General features: G+C 42.8%; 1 protein-coding gene across 1 annotated transcript; it reads right to left on the bottom strand.

The window, feature by feature from the left end:
• Positions 1-1,425: 1,425 nt before the first annotated feature.
• LOC134223235 (uncharacterized) lies at positions 1,426-17,800 on the bottom strand. The gene is made up of 4 exons (XM_062702385.1): positions 16,866-17,800; positions 5,013-5,426; positions 4,282-4,954; positions 1,426-2,117 (listed from the first exon to the last, which is right to left on the bottom strand). The coding sequence occupies exons 1-4, from the start codon at positions 17,010-17,012 to the stop codon at positions 1,723-1,725; spliced, it is 1,629 nt and encodes a 542-aa protein (XP_062558369.1). The 5' UTR covers positions 17,013-17,800; the 3' UTR covers positions 1,426-1,722.
• Between the last annotated feature and the right edge of the window lie 1,951 nt (positions 17,801-19,751).

Here is a 19,751-nt window from a genome sequence, read left to right as displayed (position 1 = left end):
TCGATACGGTGTGCGACTATCCGGTCTATGCATTTCCTACCTGTGCGTTCATGTCGCCGATGACGATTTTGAGTCCCGCAGTGGAATGACGAATCTTACCCAGCACTATGAAGCCGGTTCCAAGCTTGTTGGTAGTGCCACAGCTTTGGTAGAAGGTAGCCGCTCGATGCCCGATTTTCCACACTTTCTGTCCTGTCTAGCAAATCTCCTGCAGCGCAACGACGTCAAAGCTGCGGGGATGTAATTCATCGTTGATCATCCTGTCGCAACCTGCAAAGCCTAGCGACTTGCAGTTCCATGTTCCAAGCTTCCAATTGTGATCCTTTATTCGTTGCCTATTATATTGAGTCGTTTTATTTCTTATATTGCTCGTATTTAATGGTTTTATGGGCGGCTTATTGGGCCTGCGCAAACCTTCTGTCTCGTCGGAGGGCCGTCGTGTCAGGTCTGTTTTGTGTCCCACCTGAAACCATGACTAGGGCTTGTGCGCTTTGGTGGGCCTACTTGCGGATACAGGCAGCTTTTTATAGGGCCCACTGTCAAACCCCACCACATCCTAGGCAAGCCCCACAACTCGCAGATGGATATAAAGCGTGTACTAATAAACTTTGGATTAAGGGGTTTATAATGGAAATCCGTTCAATCCGATGGACGCTATTCACGTTAAAAATCTTCTATGCCAACGTAACGCTCTCGATTCCGATTTGTTCGATTCCGATTAATTTGAATAACATGTTATTCAGGCTGTAGTGCGAACATAGTTTTATGTGAAAGATATTGATTTGAAAAATGCATTGGAGGTAATCGCTATCCCTTCGAAGGGACTCAAACCCACGACCCTCATTACGCTAGACTGGTGCTTTAACCAACTAAGCTACGAAGGACCTTAGGCGGTCTTCACAACCTAGCGGCTACTGATTAGTAGTTTTTTGTGATAAAATTTTGATTTTACTACCACTGAGTAGAGCTATAGAAGAAGAAGAAGAAGATGTGTTGAACACTGAGATCACTTCCAGTTGACTTTCAAAATTCTAGGGGGGCTAATTTTTTTCTAAGGAGAGCTAAGCAAATCCACCCAGCACCCTTTATTTACGTCAATAATTATTTACATCGATATTTCAAAACAAAACAACTGTCCTATACATTGTTCTTCTGTAAAATAAAAACATGTACTATTTAAACTGGCAAGAAAAACATGGAAACATATTTTAAACAAGCAGCTGGCAGTTAAAGCCAGTTGTGTTCTAATAAAAAAAAGCGAAATTGCTTAAAATCAAGTCCTAGCCTAGCTGTCTCAAATACAAACAGGGCTAAGTACCTATTCAAACCTGAATGGCTCGCGGATGATTGTTTTATACCAAAATAAAATCCTAATTATGTCATCCAGTGAAAGAAAATTTCTCTAATAAAAAAAATCCTACACAGTTTTTGCTGTTTATTACTATTTATTAAGTTTGGCAATTTACACAATGAGGCTTATTATGTAGTACTTACTGGCTACGTTCATACTTATACTGTTGTCCGACTCCTAATGCTTAGCTTAAATCGTAGTTCTTAAAAACTAGTCTTCTTGCTTAAAACCCCTAGGATCCAGCGCTTACAATGCTACACAATTTAAAAATATATATTTTAGGGTTGAGAATTTCCGCACTGGCGAAGTTTCCGTCCATCTGTGTCGTGACATTCTGATTCTATTAGTAAATGTTGCTTCTCAGTTTAAGTTCATTCGTTAGTCGAGTGCAGGACCACGTGCGGGCGTATGATTTCCTCGATGTCCATCGACATGCCGGTGTCATCCTTGCCAACATCGTCCTCCACTACGCTGACGACGGATCCGACACCCCCGACGACGGCCGCGTGATGCGAATCGGCATCCACGACGGTGGTCACCAGCTGATCGCTGCCGCTGCTGCTCTGCTGGACGAAATCCACGATCTCCGACGTGGACAGGTGCTCCAGCGACGAACCGTGGCTGACGGACGACGTGGTGACCACATCGAGATTCGCTAACGAGTTGCTCGTGACGACGGTGGAACTGTGCGCACCGCCTCCTCCGGTTACCGTGGCCGTGACGGCACTGCCTAGGGTCGAACTGTTGCTGCTGCCACTTGTGGTTCCTGTGGAATTGTATGAAGAACAGGGAATCAATATTCGAGCAACGCCTAACAATATACTCTTTGTCATCAACAGAGTTTGTTACTGACAAACGCACCTAGCGACAAACCTTTATCAGAACCTGAACACAATATGACAAGAATCATTTGCCTTGCATGCTCTGATATTTCCGAAAATTCGCTGCTAATTTTGTTATCATTGTTCGATTCTCGAATATTTCCATAAAAGCAGAAACTATGATAGCATAAAACCGAAATTTTCACTAGAAATAATGCAAAATAACGGGATGAAAAGTTAGCAACAAGATTATCTTCTTTTTTGTTGCTGACAAAAAATTTCGGATCTTTGTCATTATTAGTGCTGTCCAATGAGAGCTTGAAGTAGCTCGAAGTTTCTCCCTGTCCTGCTCATGCCCATTTGTTGAAAAAAACAAACGAGCAGGACAGGAACAACTTCGAGCTACTTCGAGCTGCTCATTGGACAGCCCTATTATCTCCGAAAAACAAAGCTTTGTCGTTGGTTCTCTTTTGTCGCTTGTTTCGCAGGCGCATTCCAAAAAAAAAATGATTCCCTGATGAAGAATGTAACTGTAGTGTGCAAGTACAGCAAGAACTACCAGTGACCGTAAGCACTATTTCTCTCAAAATTTTGTCATATGTGCTACTACTCGTGATTATATGCCATCGTAACCTATTCTATGGATCATCCAACAAAAATGTTACCGAATTGTTCATCTTCCTGTCATTGTGTTTGAATCATCAACATCCGAAAATTTATTTCTCTCTTAAGCGAGGTCACATATGGTCGTTTTCTATTTTAAACTTATTGCAAGACCCCTCCCCAATCGTCTCTCCTCCAAGCATTGCATAATCTATGCATGCTCTTATCCACCTTACTGGCATCGCCAATTTTTCCAATGGGTTGTACCGATCAACTTGCCAACGAGATTTCCAAATCTATACAAAACACTTCCTTTTTTGGTGGACTTTTAGCGACTTCTATGGTATATATGTCATGTACTGGAACTTTTATAGCGAATTATAATTCCGCACCATGATAACACGATATGAAAGCCTAGTTCGATGAGTTTGAGGTTATGTTTTTAATTTTTAAGGTGTCAGTTCCGCCCCCATATACAGTTTGCCCCAACAGGTGAACATATTTTAAAACTGTTGGAAATTTTGTAAAAATCAAGGAAACTTTTCACAAATACATGCCAGAGCACTGTAATTAACAGAATTTTGCTATGGGATGACTAATAATTGAGAAATCATCTTCTATCGTAAAGTAAAGCTTATTTTATGGGATGTGAAACTTATAATTTTTAATCATTTGGAAGACATTCTAACTTTTTTGTCAAATTTATGCGCTAAGGAGATAAACCAATGACTTCTACGCTATAAATTAGTTGTTTGTGGAAGGATTATAGAGTTCGCTGCATTGAAAGTAGAAAAATGATTGAATTAACAAGAATATTGGGGGTGTCCAATCTGCCCCGGGTGTTCATAATGCCCCCTGGTCCCCTACATCAAATATTTATTGGCTTGAAAGCTACATACCGTACGAACTCAAACTTCGGATCACAATTTTTATGGGAATATTTTTGGTAGTGGTTCAAAGAGTACAAAAGATCTGAGTAAAGTGGGTCGATCAGATGGAAGATACTTTGCGGGCTCTCTGAAGACTGAAGGATTGGTGACGAGCAGTTATCAACTGAGCAGAATGGACTCTGCCTCTGTGCTCTACTTCTGCCACAGGTTCACATCGACCACTTCAATTTTACTCTCACCAAATTTTTCACCATCTCAATTAGACCTGAAAACCAGGATAATGCTCGTAAAGAACCAATTTTGCTTGATGTTTCTAGAAGAAAGATGCTGCATATTGTCTGATACAGACGGAAGACGATGCATGATAAGGCAAACGAACCGTAGTTTGCACCAGGCCCATTATTGGCGCACGATTAACGGTTCTCGGAAATGCGGTTCCTTTATCGACTTACAGTTTTGTAGTTTACGTATGTCCTACTTCGAAGTATATCATATTCTTTCAACAGAAAATAAATAGTTTCTTCAGAGAATCTAAGCAACGCAAGTTAATATCTGAGTGGAAACTGGCGACAGGTCGAGTAAAATTGATGCCTAACGCTCATTATCGGAAACTCACCGTGTCCACCGACGGTCGCAGCGATGGTAATTTGCTGCAATTCAGCCCCTGCATGCAAGCTTTCCTCCCCGTCGGAGGCAAGCAGGATGGCGTCACTACCGTTGGTCGGTTTCGCACCGCAAATCATCCGGTCACGCAACGATGGTTCGTGGTTGTGCGGATTGCCGACCTCTTTCACCTTCTGGTAGTCCTCGGTGATGTGCAGCACCGCCTGGCATCCTTTGCGCCCATTCCAGGCGCATTTCCATGAAGCAATACCATTACGAATCTTCTGCTGGGTGCGGAAACGATACCCATTGAAAATCAGGAACGTTTGATAACCGTCCTTCGTGACCAACTGATAGTGATGGCGTTGCTGGCTTTCAACGTCTACCAGCCACCCGTCCCCGACAAGAATGTCGTTGGAAATTTTCCTCTTACTGGGCTGGTCCTTTGCTTTGCGCTTCTTGCTGGCACCACTGGGAGCTGGGGTGCTGGTACTGGCCACGACGGCAGGCTTTGGAGGCCCAGTAACAATAGTTTGTTGTGCTGGAGCCTGAGCCACTTGCTGTTGCTGCTGTGGAGGCTGCGGCTGGGGCTGCGGGGGAGCCAACTGGGATTTCGACTCCTGTGGAGGATTATCCGTTACCGATACTGGAAGTCCGTGATTGTGTTGCCCGATCTCTGCTACGACCTACAAAGAACAAGCATCGTTAGTTTGATTAAGAGCACGATTAAATTGCGAAACCAACCTGAACGTTTTCGTCGACCTGGATCATGGCAGGACACTGGATGTCACTGCCGGAAGCTACGCAAATCCAAATGCCCAGCTGTTCTGGGGAGGCGGTGAACAGCTGCTTCTTAAACTCGATAATGTTGCCGTTCAGGGGGGCTCCTCCCTCTATACTGATACGGTGCTCAAGGCCCATCTGCTGGTCGTCGATTGCCAATTCCTGGACGGCACCATTGCTCCCGTTGGCGGTTACGATCTCTTCCTCCGGTTGCATGTTGACCACGTTGTAGATCGCGGTCTGGTCGACAGTTTTCCGCTTCTCGCGCAGAAGCGTGTCATTTTCCTTGCATTTTTCCTTGTATTCGTAAAATTCTTCGATTGTTGTGACACATTTGGCGCAGATGTACGAATTGTAGTCATCATCGAACGTTATCTACGAAAGTCAGAAATGTTATTTATGTAAAGGAGTGTACATTATAGGACGGCGTTCGTTTAATTGGATCACTGAACCAGCGGAAAATAAGATAGAACACGCTTTACTTTTTTCTAATTTAATTTAATTTAATATGACCCATTTTAATTGAATAAATTTAATTTTGTGTTAATACATGCGTTTAGCAAAGATTTGTCTTACCTACAACTGCTATTTAATAATTTTCCAATTAAGAATTTGAGAGTTTCTGATACGGTCTATCTGATAGGGGAAAGCTAATGACAAAAACCCTAGAAATCAATTTAACTTATTAACTAATTACATACTGGATTATCACAGCTTTGTTATTTAGGGGAAAAGATCCACGATGTGCGGATTAGTTGATACTTCACAGAAGCATCGAAACTTGTCTCACATCTTCTGGACAAAGTCGATGATTGTTTTAGTTTCCGTTAGTTGGTGACGGTCGTGTGTTGGAAACCACGGATCCAACTCGAAGATCATTTTGAACAGATTATTTTGCTTGATTTGCAGACGTCGCAGATGGGATAGAGCACAGTTTTGCCATACGGGACAACCGTATGTAAGGATTGGTCTAAAAACACATTTGAAGGGCAGCAGCTTATTGGCCACTTGAAGAGACGATCTTCGGTTGATCATTGAGTACAAGGAACGCATCAGACCATTGGCTTTATTGATGCTTTGATTTATGTTTATGTCCCAGATATTTGACCTCGTTCTACCACGGAATTTTAATTTCGTTGACTTTAACTCCAGACGTAGGAAGACGTATTGGAGCCCTTTTTCGTGTGAAAAATATTGCCTGAGTTTTGGATGCGTTCGTTTTAATCGTTTTAATGCGCAACTTCTGCTGGAGCTGGAGCATATACAACTCCGTCGACCTTAACCGTATCACTTGTAAAAATGTTGCGGATGAGCGTGGAACTCAGAACCGACCCCTGTGCAACGCCATATGGGATGCCGGGAGATTCTGACCTACAGGCGTTGATTTATACCGCGAAGTACCCTAATTTCACGCACTTAAGATCTTTATTTTTTTTACGAAGGTAATGGAAATCTGCAACCAGACATCTGGGGAGGCGAATCCAGGTAGCGTGGGGATGGGATCACCACTCCTGAGCCTGACCCACTAAAAACAACCTAATAAAAATCCTCTTCAGTCATTCCCCCGGCCCGCAATTAAGCAATACTTCGGGGGATGACTATTGGGCATTGCGCCCCCACATGATGTACACAAGTGCACTGCCGTTATACTGTCCCATGTACATAGGAAATCCCAGCAAACATGGGACAACTAAGCGTATGACAGCAGTGCACGTATCCGCCTCAATACTCCTAGCACACTGGCACATGTGCCACATGTACCCTGCAGGAGGTACCCCATGCCATCATCTCACAACATAGACAGTCCTCATTCAGTATGGTGTACACCCTCCTGCAACAGGGTGGCACCACTTGTCTACCAAGCCGGAGGCGACCCAAGTTTGGTGGCTCCTATGCCGCTCCTACCTCAGCTTTGAGCCACCTTAATGGAAAGCATTGTAAACTTTACCAAACACAGTCATTCGTTGCCTAACCACGGTTGAGAACAGGTGTATTTCGCGATCGACACGTTCAATAACGTTAACAATAAATTCAATCGAAGTGAAGTGTCGTGTTACAACCCGAACGATCCAGTAAAACTGCAATATCAGCAACCGCCGCTGTGTAATTAACCGCGTGCAACCAAAATAAGCGTCCCGCCGGAAAAGTGATGGTACTGGAAAGGAAGGAGGAAGGTAAAAACTTCCATGGTGTATCTCCCGCGTTAGTGGCAACATTCATCCAAAGCGGTGGTGAAGTCCACAGTGCAAAAAAAAACCGCGATGGAAAATTTTTTGTGACGGTGAAGAACGAATGCCAGGCAAGAAATCTGGCTAAAATGGAAAAGATGACCGACGGAATAACGGTCAACGTTTACGTAAACCCTAAATTCGTGCAAAGTGGTCGTTTTCTGTCGCGATGTTAGGGAAGATAGTGATACGCATATACTAGCGATGCTCTCGGAACAGGGAATAACTGAAGTGAAGCAAATTATGAAAGGAAGAGAAGAAAATAAAACCTCCACGGGAATTTTTGTCCTCACTGTCAAAGGCACCAAGCCACCAAGTGAACTGAAACTAAGTTACATTGGGCTTGAAACTCGTCGATGATACCCAAATCCGCTGAGGTGCTTCAAGTGCCTCAAATTCGGACATACAAGTAAGAACTGTTCCAGTGAAAAAAAAAAATGCAGCAAGTGCGGTGAACTATACCACGAAGAATGTACCAGCAGCGAAAAATGTATCAACTGTGGAAACAAGCATGGCGCATTCTCTAAGGAATGCCCTACCCTGAAGCAAGAAAAAGCCATTACAAAAGTGAAAGTGAATAAAAACATCTCTTTCTGGGAAGCAAGGAAAATTGTGGAAAACGAGGGTAAATCAACATATTCGGATACCCTTAAATCATCACTGAAGAGGCAGACCGATGAAAAAATCGCACAACTGACCGAACAAAACAATCTGTATCGTAACCAAATCCAACAGTTAGAAGCAGAATCCATCAAACTAGACTACGACACTCATTACGAAAATCTGCTGAAGCAATACCAGGACGAAAACGAAAAAAAGTTCGGAAAAATGGAAGAAAACTACGAAGCCATCCACAACAAATTTGAAAAACTTGCATCAGTATACCAAGAAGAAAAAAGGCAGAGAAAGACCTCGAAAAACTCCAAGAAAATTACGCTAAGCTAGAAAACATACTAAAACAACACGGATATAAATCCGCCCCCAAACATAGAAATCAAGATAATCCCGCGTCTTCACCGCCCAGGAAAAAGAAAGCCAACCACAAGATGGCACCAGCCAAGGAAGTGGATTACGTCGACTCAGAATCCGAAAACACCGACGGTCAACCCGACGAACACATGGACCAGCAACCCTGATACAAACAAACCAGAATACCAAACACCACCAAACTCGAATCCGGATTATCTACACAACAACAAAAATAATGACAGAAATACTGCAATGGAATTGTAATGGAGTAAGAAGTCAATATGAGGATCTTCAACTTTTAGTCAGCAAATTCAAACCAAAAATCATTACGCTACAGGAAACAAGAACCAACTCTTCACAAAACTTTCGCCTAAATGGATACGAAACCTATTCCACACCCAAAAAACAAATCTGACAATTATTGTATAGAATCTGGGCATATACAATTCTGTAAGCTTTTTATTCAAATATTGTATTAAAATAATACAAATCTGTATTATTTTAATACAATATTTGTATAAAAAGCTTACAGAATTGTATATGCCAAATTGTTATACAGTTTCTGTAAGGTTCTTATGCAGAACTGTATTAAAATCTCCCATCCCCTGGTTGGGTGCACCCACTGACCATCTGGTCAAGGTGGAACAGCAATAGCAGTTAAAACAGGCATCAAAGCCAAACAATTGCAAACGAACTCTACCCTCGAAGCGGTCGCTGTAGAAATTAACATACCACGGAAAATGACAGTCTGCAGCATCTACCTATCACCAAACCAACAAATCAACAAAAACGAATTGGAAACCATTGTAGACTCCCTACCACAACCCCTTGTATTATCTGGTGACTTCAACGCACACCACAACAGTTGGGGCTAAAAAAAAAAGAAAACCAAAGAGGAAAAATGATCGACTCAATAATAAACGATAACAATCTAATTATACTAAACGATGGATCTCCCACGTTCATACACTCAGCAAATACTAATAGAAACACCAACACACCATCATGCATCGACCTAACTTTGTGCTCTGCTGACCTAGCGGATAAGCTAAACTGGATTGTTGTAGACGACAACACGGCAGCGATCATTTTCCAATCCTAATAGGATTCGAACAATTTGAACAAAGAAACCGAGCCGCTATATGGAAAATAGACGCCGCAAACTGGAACACTTTCGAAGAGGAAATTGAAAAGCTTATTCCTCCAAACTCCAATCACTCGATAGAAGAACTAACGGAAGCTATCAAATCAGCAGCCTTACGATCAATACCAAAAACCTCAATCGAGTGTACTCGAAAGCGGCTCCATGGTGGAACCCAAAAGTGACAGAAGCCATCAAGCAAAGGAAAGCTTTAAGAAAAAAGCAAAAATCAAACCCAGGCGATCCCCTCTACCAAGCAATTCACAACGAATTTATAAGCGCCAGAAATAAATGCCGGAAAATCATCAAAGAAGAGAAGCAAAAATCTTGGGAAAAGTTTGCTTCCTCCATCAACAAAAACACTCCAACTAAAGAAATATGGAACCGCATTCCTGCAATATCTAAAACAGGACAATCAGCATCAAGAACATGGGCAATTGCCACTGAAAACAAAATCATATCAAAACCCCTGGAAACCACTTAGCTGACCACTTCCAAAAAGAATCTTCAAATGAAGCATACTCCCACAAATTCAGAACCAAGATGCAAAAAGAAGAAAGCCGGCCTCTCAATTTCAGAAGCAGCCGTAACTCAAAATTATGCCAACCATATTCAATGAGTGAGCTTCTACTCCAGCTGGACAGACTTACAGGAACCTCACCAGGCCCCGATGAAATCCACAACGCAATGCTCAAACACCTACCGTTTTACATCAAAAAGAAACTGCTAGAAGCCTACAACGAAATCTGGCTCAACGGAACCTTTCCGGAACCATGGAGAAAATCGATACTAGTACTGATACCCAAACCAGGAAAATGCCCAAACACAGCTAACAATTTAAGACCAATCTGTCTATCTAGCTGTGTGCTCAAACTATTTGAACGCATGGTAAATAAACGCTTGATGAACCACTTAGAAACCAAAGGAGTTCTTGGGAAATCCCAATACGGCTTTCGCAAAGGACACCTAACAATTGACGTCATCTCCCAAATCGACAGCTTTGGCAGAGACGCCATAAAAAACCAAAAACAAGCAGAAATAATATTCCTGGACCTAACGAAAGCATATGACCGCACCTGGCGCAGACTAATATTAAAAAAAACTAGCAAAAGCGAAGATCTCCGGAAACATGGCTCAATTCTGCAAGCTTTTCTTAGAACGAAGAGAATTTCAAGTGCGGTACGAAGATCAACTATCCGACACAAAAACTCAAGAGAATGGCGTCCCACAAGGATCCGTTCTCGCAGTCACCTTTTTCCTACTAGCCGTCGACAGCATCAGAGACTACCTCCCAAAGGACACCTTTTTAAAAATGTACGCTGACGACATCACCATCGCTGTCATCTCTAAATCCGCTGAATGGACGCGGGCAAAAATACAAAAAACTCTAGATTGCATACAAAAATGGAGCGACGCAACTAGATTCCAAATCTCCGCACAAAAATCGGGAATCATGCACATTGGAAAAAGGAAAAAACTCCAAAACCAACCCCCGCCAAAACTGGATAACGAAGATATAGCAGTCACAAACAACCAAAAACTTTTAGGAGTGTGGCTTGATCGTAACCTCAACTACAACTACCACACAAAAACGACTAGAGACGAAGTCAAAAAACATTTAAACATCATGAACTGCCTCAGCAAAACTAATTTCGGAGCCGACAGTAAAAACCTATTTCATATCCTACAGATGACTATTCTACCAAAATTACTATACGGAGCTCCCATACTAACTTGTGCAAACAGACAAAATATTCACCGGCTAGCACCATTGTAACACCAAGGTATACGCTTTGCCACAGGAGCCTTTCACTCCAGCCCTATAGAAAGCATACTCTTAGAAAGCGGACTCCCCCCACTACACCTCGCATCAATCAAGAAAACCATTGATTACTGCACAAGGCAACAAGCCAGGGGAATACTTAAATCGGATTTACGAATCATAAATGATACCAAAAACCTAATGAACGAACTCTCCATCCCGCATATGACCATTGAAAGCGAAAACCCTGCAGAATCACTAGCATGGGAAAAACGTGTATTCCAAATTAACACCGGAATTCCTGACAAACTTCCCCCGAAAGCAAAACAAATTCAATTCAAAGAACTTTGCAACACCGATTACCCATATCATCGTCACATATATACGGATGGATAAAAAATACAGGATGGTGTAGGCTGCAGCGTACATTCTAACAATATAAATATCGTCACTTGCCTACCCACACACCTATCAATCTTCAGTGCGGAAGCATTCGCCATCATCAAAGCCCTGGAACATTGCCCCACCGGATTAAACGTCATATTCAGCGATTCCAAAAGCGTCTTAGAAGCCGTCGCCAACAACAACTCTAGTCACCCCTGGATAATCAAAATCAGAAAAATGCTACAAACAAAAAACGGCACCACAACACTGTGCTGGGTCCCAGCTCACGTTAATATAACCGGCAACGAAAAAGCAGACCAACTAGCAAAAGAGGGAGCACTCTTAGGAAACCCTACCGAGATAAAAACCCCATACGAAGATTTCAAACGATTAGTCAACTCGAAGATATTATCCAGCTGGTGGCCAAATGGAACAGCAGCACCACCAAACTAAGGATAAAAACACCCCTTTCGAGTGGGTCTCATCTTATGTCAACGATAGATATGTTAATCGTGCAATCACAATACTAAGAATCGGGCATACCAAGCTCACACACGGCTTCCTCGCAAAAAAGGAAGATCCACCTATGTGCCCATCCTGTGGAATAAGAATCACAGTAGAACACATTCTTATTGACTGCAGAATATACGACAAAGAAAGGCAAAAGTACCTACTGGGCACATCGCTACAAGAGATACTAGGTGATGACACCAGCAGTTTGCAAAAAACTGTCAACTTTTTAAAAGAAACAAAGCTGCAAACGCTGATTTAACAACAAAGCAAACCAACCACGAAACTGATGAACTCAACACCCGGCATACAAAACTTAAGTCAGCATATCCAGCATATATATATACAGACATCAACCTTAATCAATCATCATCAGTGTACCTCAACCAGTCGCCAGCTCGTCAACCTTTGCCGAACTCAACATGGGAATCAACGACTCCAAGGTACCACACAAAACGGAGATCACGCAGTAACGACCATCCAAATCCAAGAAGTATACACCAGTATACTAGCAGACCACGACACGAAGCTGACTCTCCTGATCATCATGGCCGGGATTCAACTCCTCATCATGATAGTGACGATCATCAAAAAACAACTGAAACAACAGGCCATCAAGGCAGCCAGGGCCGTTACCATCCTCCCAGTATGATCCAGGAAGGAAGAGCACGTTACCACTAACCAGGACGACCTAGCCCGATGTCAACAACCACAGCTACACATTATACAAATTAAAATCAACAATTCAACAATAAAACTCTGTAATCTTATAATGCGACCCGAATAACCAATATGGTTAAAAGGTCCTAAATAAAAATCAACAACAACAACAACCACACACAGCATTAACATCCAATGGCAATAGTACGGCAAATGCTGAGTAAAGCGTACTATTGGCACTTCGCGTACCTAAAGGAATAAAATAAACCCCATAACCCCCGATGGCTACAAAACAAGACCATGCTGAGGGTTGCTGGGTTCGATTCCCGGTGCCGGTCTAGGCAATTTCCGAATTGGAAATTGTCTCGACTTCCATGGGCATACAAGTATCATCGTGCTAGCCTCATGATATACAAATTCAAAAATTTTAACTTGGCTTAGAAACCTCGCAGTCAATAACTGTGGAGGTGCATAATGAACACTAAGATGCGGGGCGACTCTGTCCCAGTTTATGGATGTAATGCCAATAAGAAGAAGAAGAAGGTGTCAGACCCTGCGAGCAAGCCTTTAAAAAAATTCGCGCAACGTATAATCAACAAGAGAGTACGGACCGGAACAATCGGTGAAGACCACTGCGACAAGAAAATGGACTAGCGAATGGAAGCTCGGTTCGTGGAACTGCAAATCTCTCAACTTCATCGGGAACACACGCATGCTTGCCGATGTGCTCAAGGACCGTAGCGGCATAAGGATCGTAAGGCATCGTAGCGCTGCAGGAGGTTTATTGGAAGGGATCAATGGTGCGATCGTTTAGAGGTAATCATACATCTACCAGAGCTGCGGCAACACACACGGGGCTGGGAACAGCTTTCATAGTGATGGGCGATATGCAAAGGCGCGTGATCGGGTGGTGGCCAATCAATGAAAGAATGTGCAGGTTGAGGATCATAGACCGGTTCTTCAACTTCAGCATAATCAACGTCCATAGCCCACACTCCGGAAGCACTGATGATAATAAGGACGCATTCTACGCGCAGCTGGAACGTGAGTACGACAGCTGCCCAAGCCCCGACGTCAAAATCTTCATAGGTGATTTGAACGCTCTGGTTGGCCAAGAGGAGCAGTTTTGACCGACTATTGGGAAGTTCAGCGCTCACTGGCTGACGAACGAAAACGGCCTACGACTAATTGATTTCGCCACCTCCAACAATATGGTCATTCGCAGCACCTACTTCCAACACAGCCTTCCATATCGGTACACCTGGAAATCACCGTTGCAAACAGAATCACAAATCGACCACATTCTGATTGATGGACGGCACTTCTCCGACATTATCGACGTCAGGACACATCGACGCTAGCCACTTGCCTGCACAAACTGATAGTCAGAATCTGGGAAACTGAACAGCTACCGGAGGAGTGGAAGGAAGGGGTTATATGCCCCATCTACAAGAAAGGCGACAAGCTGGAGTGTGAGAACATTCGAGCGATCACCATTCTTAATGCCGCCTACAAAGTGATATCCCAGATCATCTTCCGACGTCAGTCACTATTAGTGAATGAGTTCGTGGGAAGTTATCAAGCCGGCTTCGTTGACGGTCGCTAGACAACGGACCAGATCTTCACTGTACGACAAATCCTTCAAAAATGCCGTGAATACCAGGTCCCAACGCACCATCTGTTCGTTAATTTCAAGGCGGCATACGACAGTATAGACCGCGTTGAGCTATGGAAAATTATGGACCAGAGCAGCTTCCCTGGGAAGCTACCAGACTGATCAAAGCAACGATGGATGGTGTGCAAAACTGTGTGAAGATTTCGGACGAACACTCCAGTTCGTTTGAATCGCGCCGTGGACTAAGACAAGGTGATGGATTTTCGTGCATGTTGTTCAACATTGCGCATCATGTGGAGAGCTGGGTATAACAGCCGGGGTGCGATTTTCAACAGATCCAGTCAATTTATTTGTTTCGCGGATGACATGGACATTGTCGGCCGAACATTTGCTAAGGTGACAGAACTGTACACCCGCCTGAAACGTGAAGCATCAAAAGTTTGACCGATGGTGAATGCATCGAAGACAAAGTACATGCTTTTGGGGCGGAATCAAGCGCGACAGGGCTCGCCTGGGAAGTAGTGTTACGATAGATGGGATACCGTCGCGGTGGTCGATAAATTCCTTTAACTTGGATCCTTGCTAACGGCTGATAATAATGTTAGTCGTGAAATACAAAAGCGCATCATCTGTGGAAGTCGGCCTACTACGGGCTCCAGAACAGACTGCGGTCAAACAAAATTCACCAGCACCGCAGCAAATGTGTCATGTAAAAGACGCTTATAAGACCGGTAGCAGACAATGCTGCTTAGGACCATCTTTGACGGTTTGCAAAAAGATGATGTGTGGCGGCGAAGGATGAACCACGAGCTCGAGGAAGTTCAAAAATCAACTTTTATCATCGCATTGAAGGTATTCTAACCAAATGTAACTAATAATGTATTTAACTATGTTTTAAAAACAAATTTTTGGTTGACAAACAAATTCTGACCAGCCATGTTGTTACTGTGCCGATATGGACCTGTTGAGATACTACAAAGAAGGCACTTCAGAGGACTCAAAATAAAATTTTGAAAATAATTCTGAATCAATGAATTTCATACAATTCCTAATATAGCGACACTGCCCAATTAAATAAATTCTAATTTTAAACAGAAATCTGTCCTTGTACCCTTCATTTATTAGGTTATGTTTAGTTTAAGTTAAAGAATAGGATAATTTTTAATTCATGGTTCAATTGAACCAGAGGAAAAATTTAACTGTCAGAGGCAATTGAAATGTATTAATTTAATTTATAATAACTTAAATTGTACCATAGCAAATAAGGATGATAGCATTAATCAAACATGGAACACGTAGTCTAATAGCCTATTCAGATTACGCCTTTTCTTTTTTAATTATCCTGTCAAATATGAGAAAGTAGATTGTATGAAATAAGAATCAAGTGACTCTTTATCATATTTATTATCAATCCAGAGAATTAGAAGCCGAGAAATATCTTTCAATCAGTACTGGAAAAAGTCGTGATCATCATATGAAAGAGACCATAGCACCTTTTTCTATTACAGGCGAACAATTGAAAGAATAGTGGGTTCTTTGATCAATTTCGCAAGAAAGACAGTCATGAAAGAATGTTGTGCTTTATTTTATTATTTTATTGGATATATGCGAAGAATAGTGACTAGTCGATAAATTAATTATATTCCATTAAATCACCGAGTTGTAAGTGATAAAAAAACACAAAAATAAAGCAGATAATAAAGCAATTCATGCCCTGTCATGGAACAAATATTTTTTTAGATTTTTGTAGCATGCCATTCATCCTTCGCGTTTCTATAGATATTGAAAGGGGCAGATATGTAAACATCCCGTGAAATCTCTCAATGAAAATGGGAAATAATAGTTCTGCTTTCAATAATACGATATCAAAAAATAATATTTGCTGTGATTTTAGATCTCAGTTTATGTTCTTAAAAACAAATGGAAATAGAAAGCAAAATAAAATACAACCAGCTTTAAAAGATGCTTTTAAGAGAGCGTTGGAACAAATTAAAATTAATTATTAATTTCTGCTAGCCATTCAATGACCCTAAACCATAACCCTAGAACGTATGTATTTTTGAAGTACACATAATTTTTTTTCAAGGCCTAATAAAATCATTGAGATATAACAATTATATTATTACGTTTAGTACGGAAAATTGCGATTTGATCGAGTTTTATCAACAGAATATTTTCTGTTAAAATTTTGTTTGAACATTTTGTCATCAATAGTTCTAATTTCGAATATCTACAGGTAAACGAATTGTATGATTGTAGAAACTTAGAAAACTGTGAAATAAGTTTGAAATATGGCTTAATGGTTTTCGACTGACAATTTTGATCTATCATGTCATGAATAGTTTCAGTTCAGGAGTCTCCTTTTTGAAACCAATCAATCGATTTTAATACCCCTAAAAAGATATGATAAAACCTAAGATTTGTCGAATTATTATAAATCATATGTTATTCTTAAGCTTACAAATTTCTAATAATTGTAATAAACCCTATTGGAATCCACTGACCCGCTTCTAAACTAAGCAAAATAAAACTTTCATTTACTTACGGCCACGGTCACGCAGTCCATAATCTTTATGAGCAGAGATTCGTTGTCGTTGGCGGCACCCGGGAAGATCTCATACAGTTCGACGCCCTGGGTGAAGCAAAGCCGACAGAACGGTAGCTCCGTCGCTTGAATCTGCAGTTGTTCCATCGTCTTCCGTTTCCGGGAAGGTCCCTGCTACCGAGTTCACCCCTTGAATTCGGATCCAAGCGCTGCTCCGTTTAGTTCCCAGGTGCAACCAGGGCAGTCATCAAATCTTCCACTGGCACCCGGCGGTCGTTCCGTCGGTATGACCACCTTCGGTCGATGCCCTTTCACGACCCGAATCGCGTAAGTCTCGTTTGTGCCACACAAAACACCAATGCCTTGGAAATTATGACAACTGCTGCTGCGACAACGAAGAAGAGATGTGGGATGGAGGAACACACAAAAACGCGAGGCTCTCAAGGTTCTCCTTCCCCCGCCTACTCCGCTAGCTTCGACGAAATCGCTATGCTCGAGAAAGCGAAGCCAACTCCTCAAGAAACACAAAAAAAAAACTTCACATCTAAGTGAGCTGCGTTCACTATTTTCCCATCAGCGACCAGCACTCCTCGATGCCTACTATGCTGTTTCCACCTCTCACCACCGCCGCGAATAAATTGTTGGCTACGGCAGCAGCTTCTTGCGACACACGAAAATATTTCACATGAAATTCTTCGCCCGTCGGCCGGAAGTATTGTCCCGAAACGAGGATATCGATTTTCAAACTGTTTACAAACACGGAAAAATCTGTCAAAAACTGCCGTTCGTGACCGCTTCGCTTCCTTTTTCACTATTTCGGAGGGTCTGCGACACTTTCCCCTTTCTCGTCGTCGTCGTCTGGCTTGCTGATGGGCTGTTAGGATTAGGGGGATATGATGGCTGATGTTGTGTGGAAGGTTCTTTCCAAGGTGTCTATAATATAAAGGGTGGTCCAGTTTGCAAAAAGCAACTCGGCGGCCATGTTATGCTGCGGGTCGTTTTGTTTACAAACATTGTCAATTCTTACAAATTTTGCTTAAATTAAAATTTGTAAAATGAGATCATTTTTTGTTCGAATGTAGACTGGTACTTTCGTCAATAAATAATCTTTTTGCATCGCATGGAGCCATTCACAGATATGATTCCTGCACCTGACAACGAAATTATTCCGGAGCACGTGGCAATGTTTGTACACGCAACATAAATTTCCGAGATTTTTTCGTCCCTTACCATGGCGAGGAGCCGCTACATTTGTCCACAAACTGTACTTGTTACAGCACCTCCACTAACTATAGGCACCTTGGCTCTTTCACTCTTGCTCGCTCACTCGCAACATAAAAAGCTGGGTGGACGCATCGAAGCCCATCAGAGCACCAAGCCGTCATGACGTGACGCATGCTGTCAAAATCGCCTTGCCGATGACAACACAAACGTCATTATGAACAGGGTTGGAATCAAAACGCAGGACGACAGGACTGATGATTTTTAAAACACCTCGCGGATACGACCGAGGGGTTTTTTGCACGAAAATCTTACACACGGCAATAGTCCTCTGGGTTTTAAAATAATTTGTAAATATGTTCTCCAAAAGGTGTTCTTGCAATCCAAAAGCGCAGCTTGTATTTACTCAATGGATCCGGGTCCTGCATGTTCTAAATAAATAAAAAATCGATTTTTTCATGGACATTGATCTATTTGTTGATGTTAGTAAAAATTGCTATACCATGAACGCCAACAAAGCAACAAACTTTCTGTAATGATGGTATAAGATTTGTAATTAGACAGGCCCGTCGATTTATCGGTAATTAAACTGCGCCCAAAACTATCCGTCATCAACAATGTTTGGTACCGACGACCGCCGCGGTACGACCTAGGAGCGACTAAAGCAACCTGATGTCGCCACTGCATACGCGCAGCATCTCGAGGCAACGTTGCCGAAAGAGGGTGAGCTCGATGGGACCCCCCTTGAGGACTGCTGGAATGCAGCGAAGAACAACGTCCGGTATATGAGACGAAGTCGACGGAACGATTGGTTCGACGAAGAGTGCAGACAGATTCTAGAGGAGAAGGACGCAGCGTGGGCGGTCGCGCTGCAGCAAGGTACCCGGATGAACGTGGAACGTTATAGACGGAAGCGGAGACAGCAGACCCGCCTTTTCAGGAAAAGAAATGCCGCCTGGAAGAAGCGGAATGCGAGGAGATGGAACAGCTGTGCCGTTCTCAAGAAACACGCAAGTTCTATCAGAAGCACAACGTATCCCGCAAAGGCTTCGTGCCGCGAGCCGAAATGTGCCGGGATAAGGATGGGAGCATCTTGACGGACGAACGTGTGGTGATCGAAAGATGGAAGCAGGACTACGAGGAACATTTGAATGGCGCTGAGAGTACAGGCAGTGAAAGTCAAGGCAGCGGAGGAGATGACTACGTCAGTTCAGCGGACGATGGAAGCCAACCAGCCCCCACTTTGAGGGAAGTTAAGGATGCCATCCAACAGCTAAAGACCAATAAAGCAGCTGGTAAGGCTGGTATCGGAGCTGAACTCATCAAGATGGGCCCGGAAAAGCTAGCGACTTGCCTGCACAAACTGATAGTCAGAATCTGGGAAACTGAACAGCTACCGGAGGAGTGGAAGGAAGGGGTTATATGCCCCATCTAAAAGAAAGGCGACAAGCTGGAGTGTGAGAACTTTCGAGCGATCACCTTCCTTAATGCCGCCTACAAAGTGATATCCCAGATCATCTTCCGACGTCTGTCACTATTAGTGAATGAGTTCGTGGGAGGCTTCGTTGACGGCCGCTCGACAACGGATCAGATCTTTACTGTACGACAAATCCTTCAAAAAATGCCGTGAATACCAGGTCCCAACACATCATCTGTTCGTTGATT

Source organism: Armigeres subalbatus, chromosome 1, assembly GCF_024139115.2.
Source record: "Armigeres subalbatus isolate Guangzhou_Male chromosome 1, GZ_Asu_2, whole genome shotgun sequence".
Taxonomy (NCBI): Eukaryota; Metazoa; Arthropoda; class Insecta; order Diptera; family Culicidae; genus Armigeres; species Armigeres subalbatus.
The sequence above is the reverse complement of the archived record's forward strand: the minus strand, read 5'-3'. Positions and strand labels throughout refer to the sequence as shown.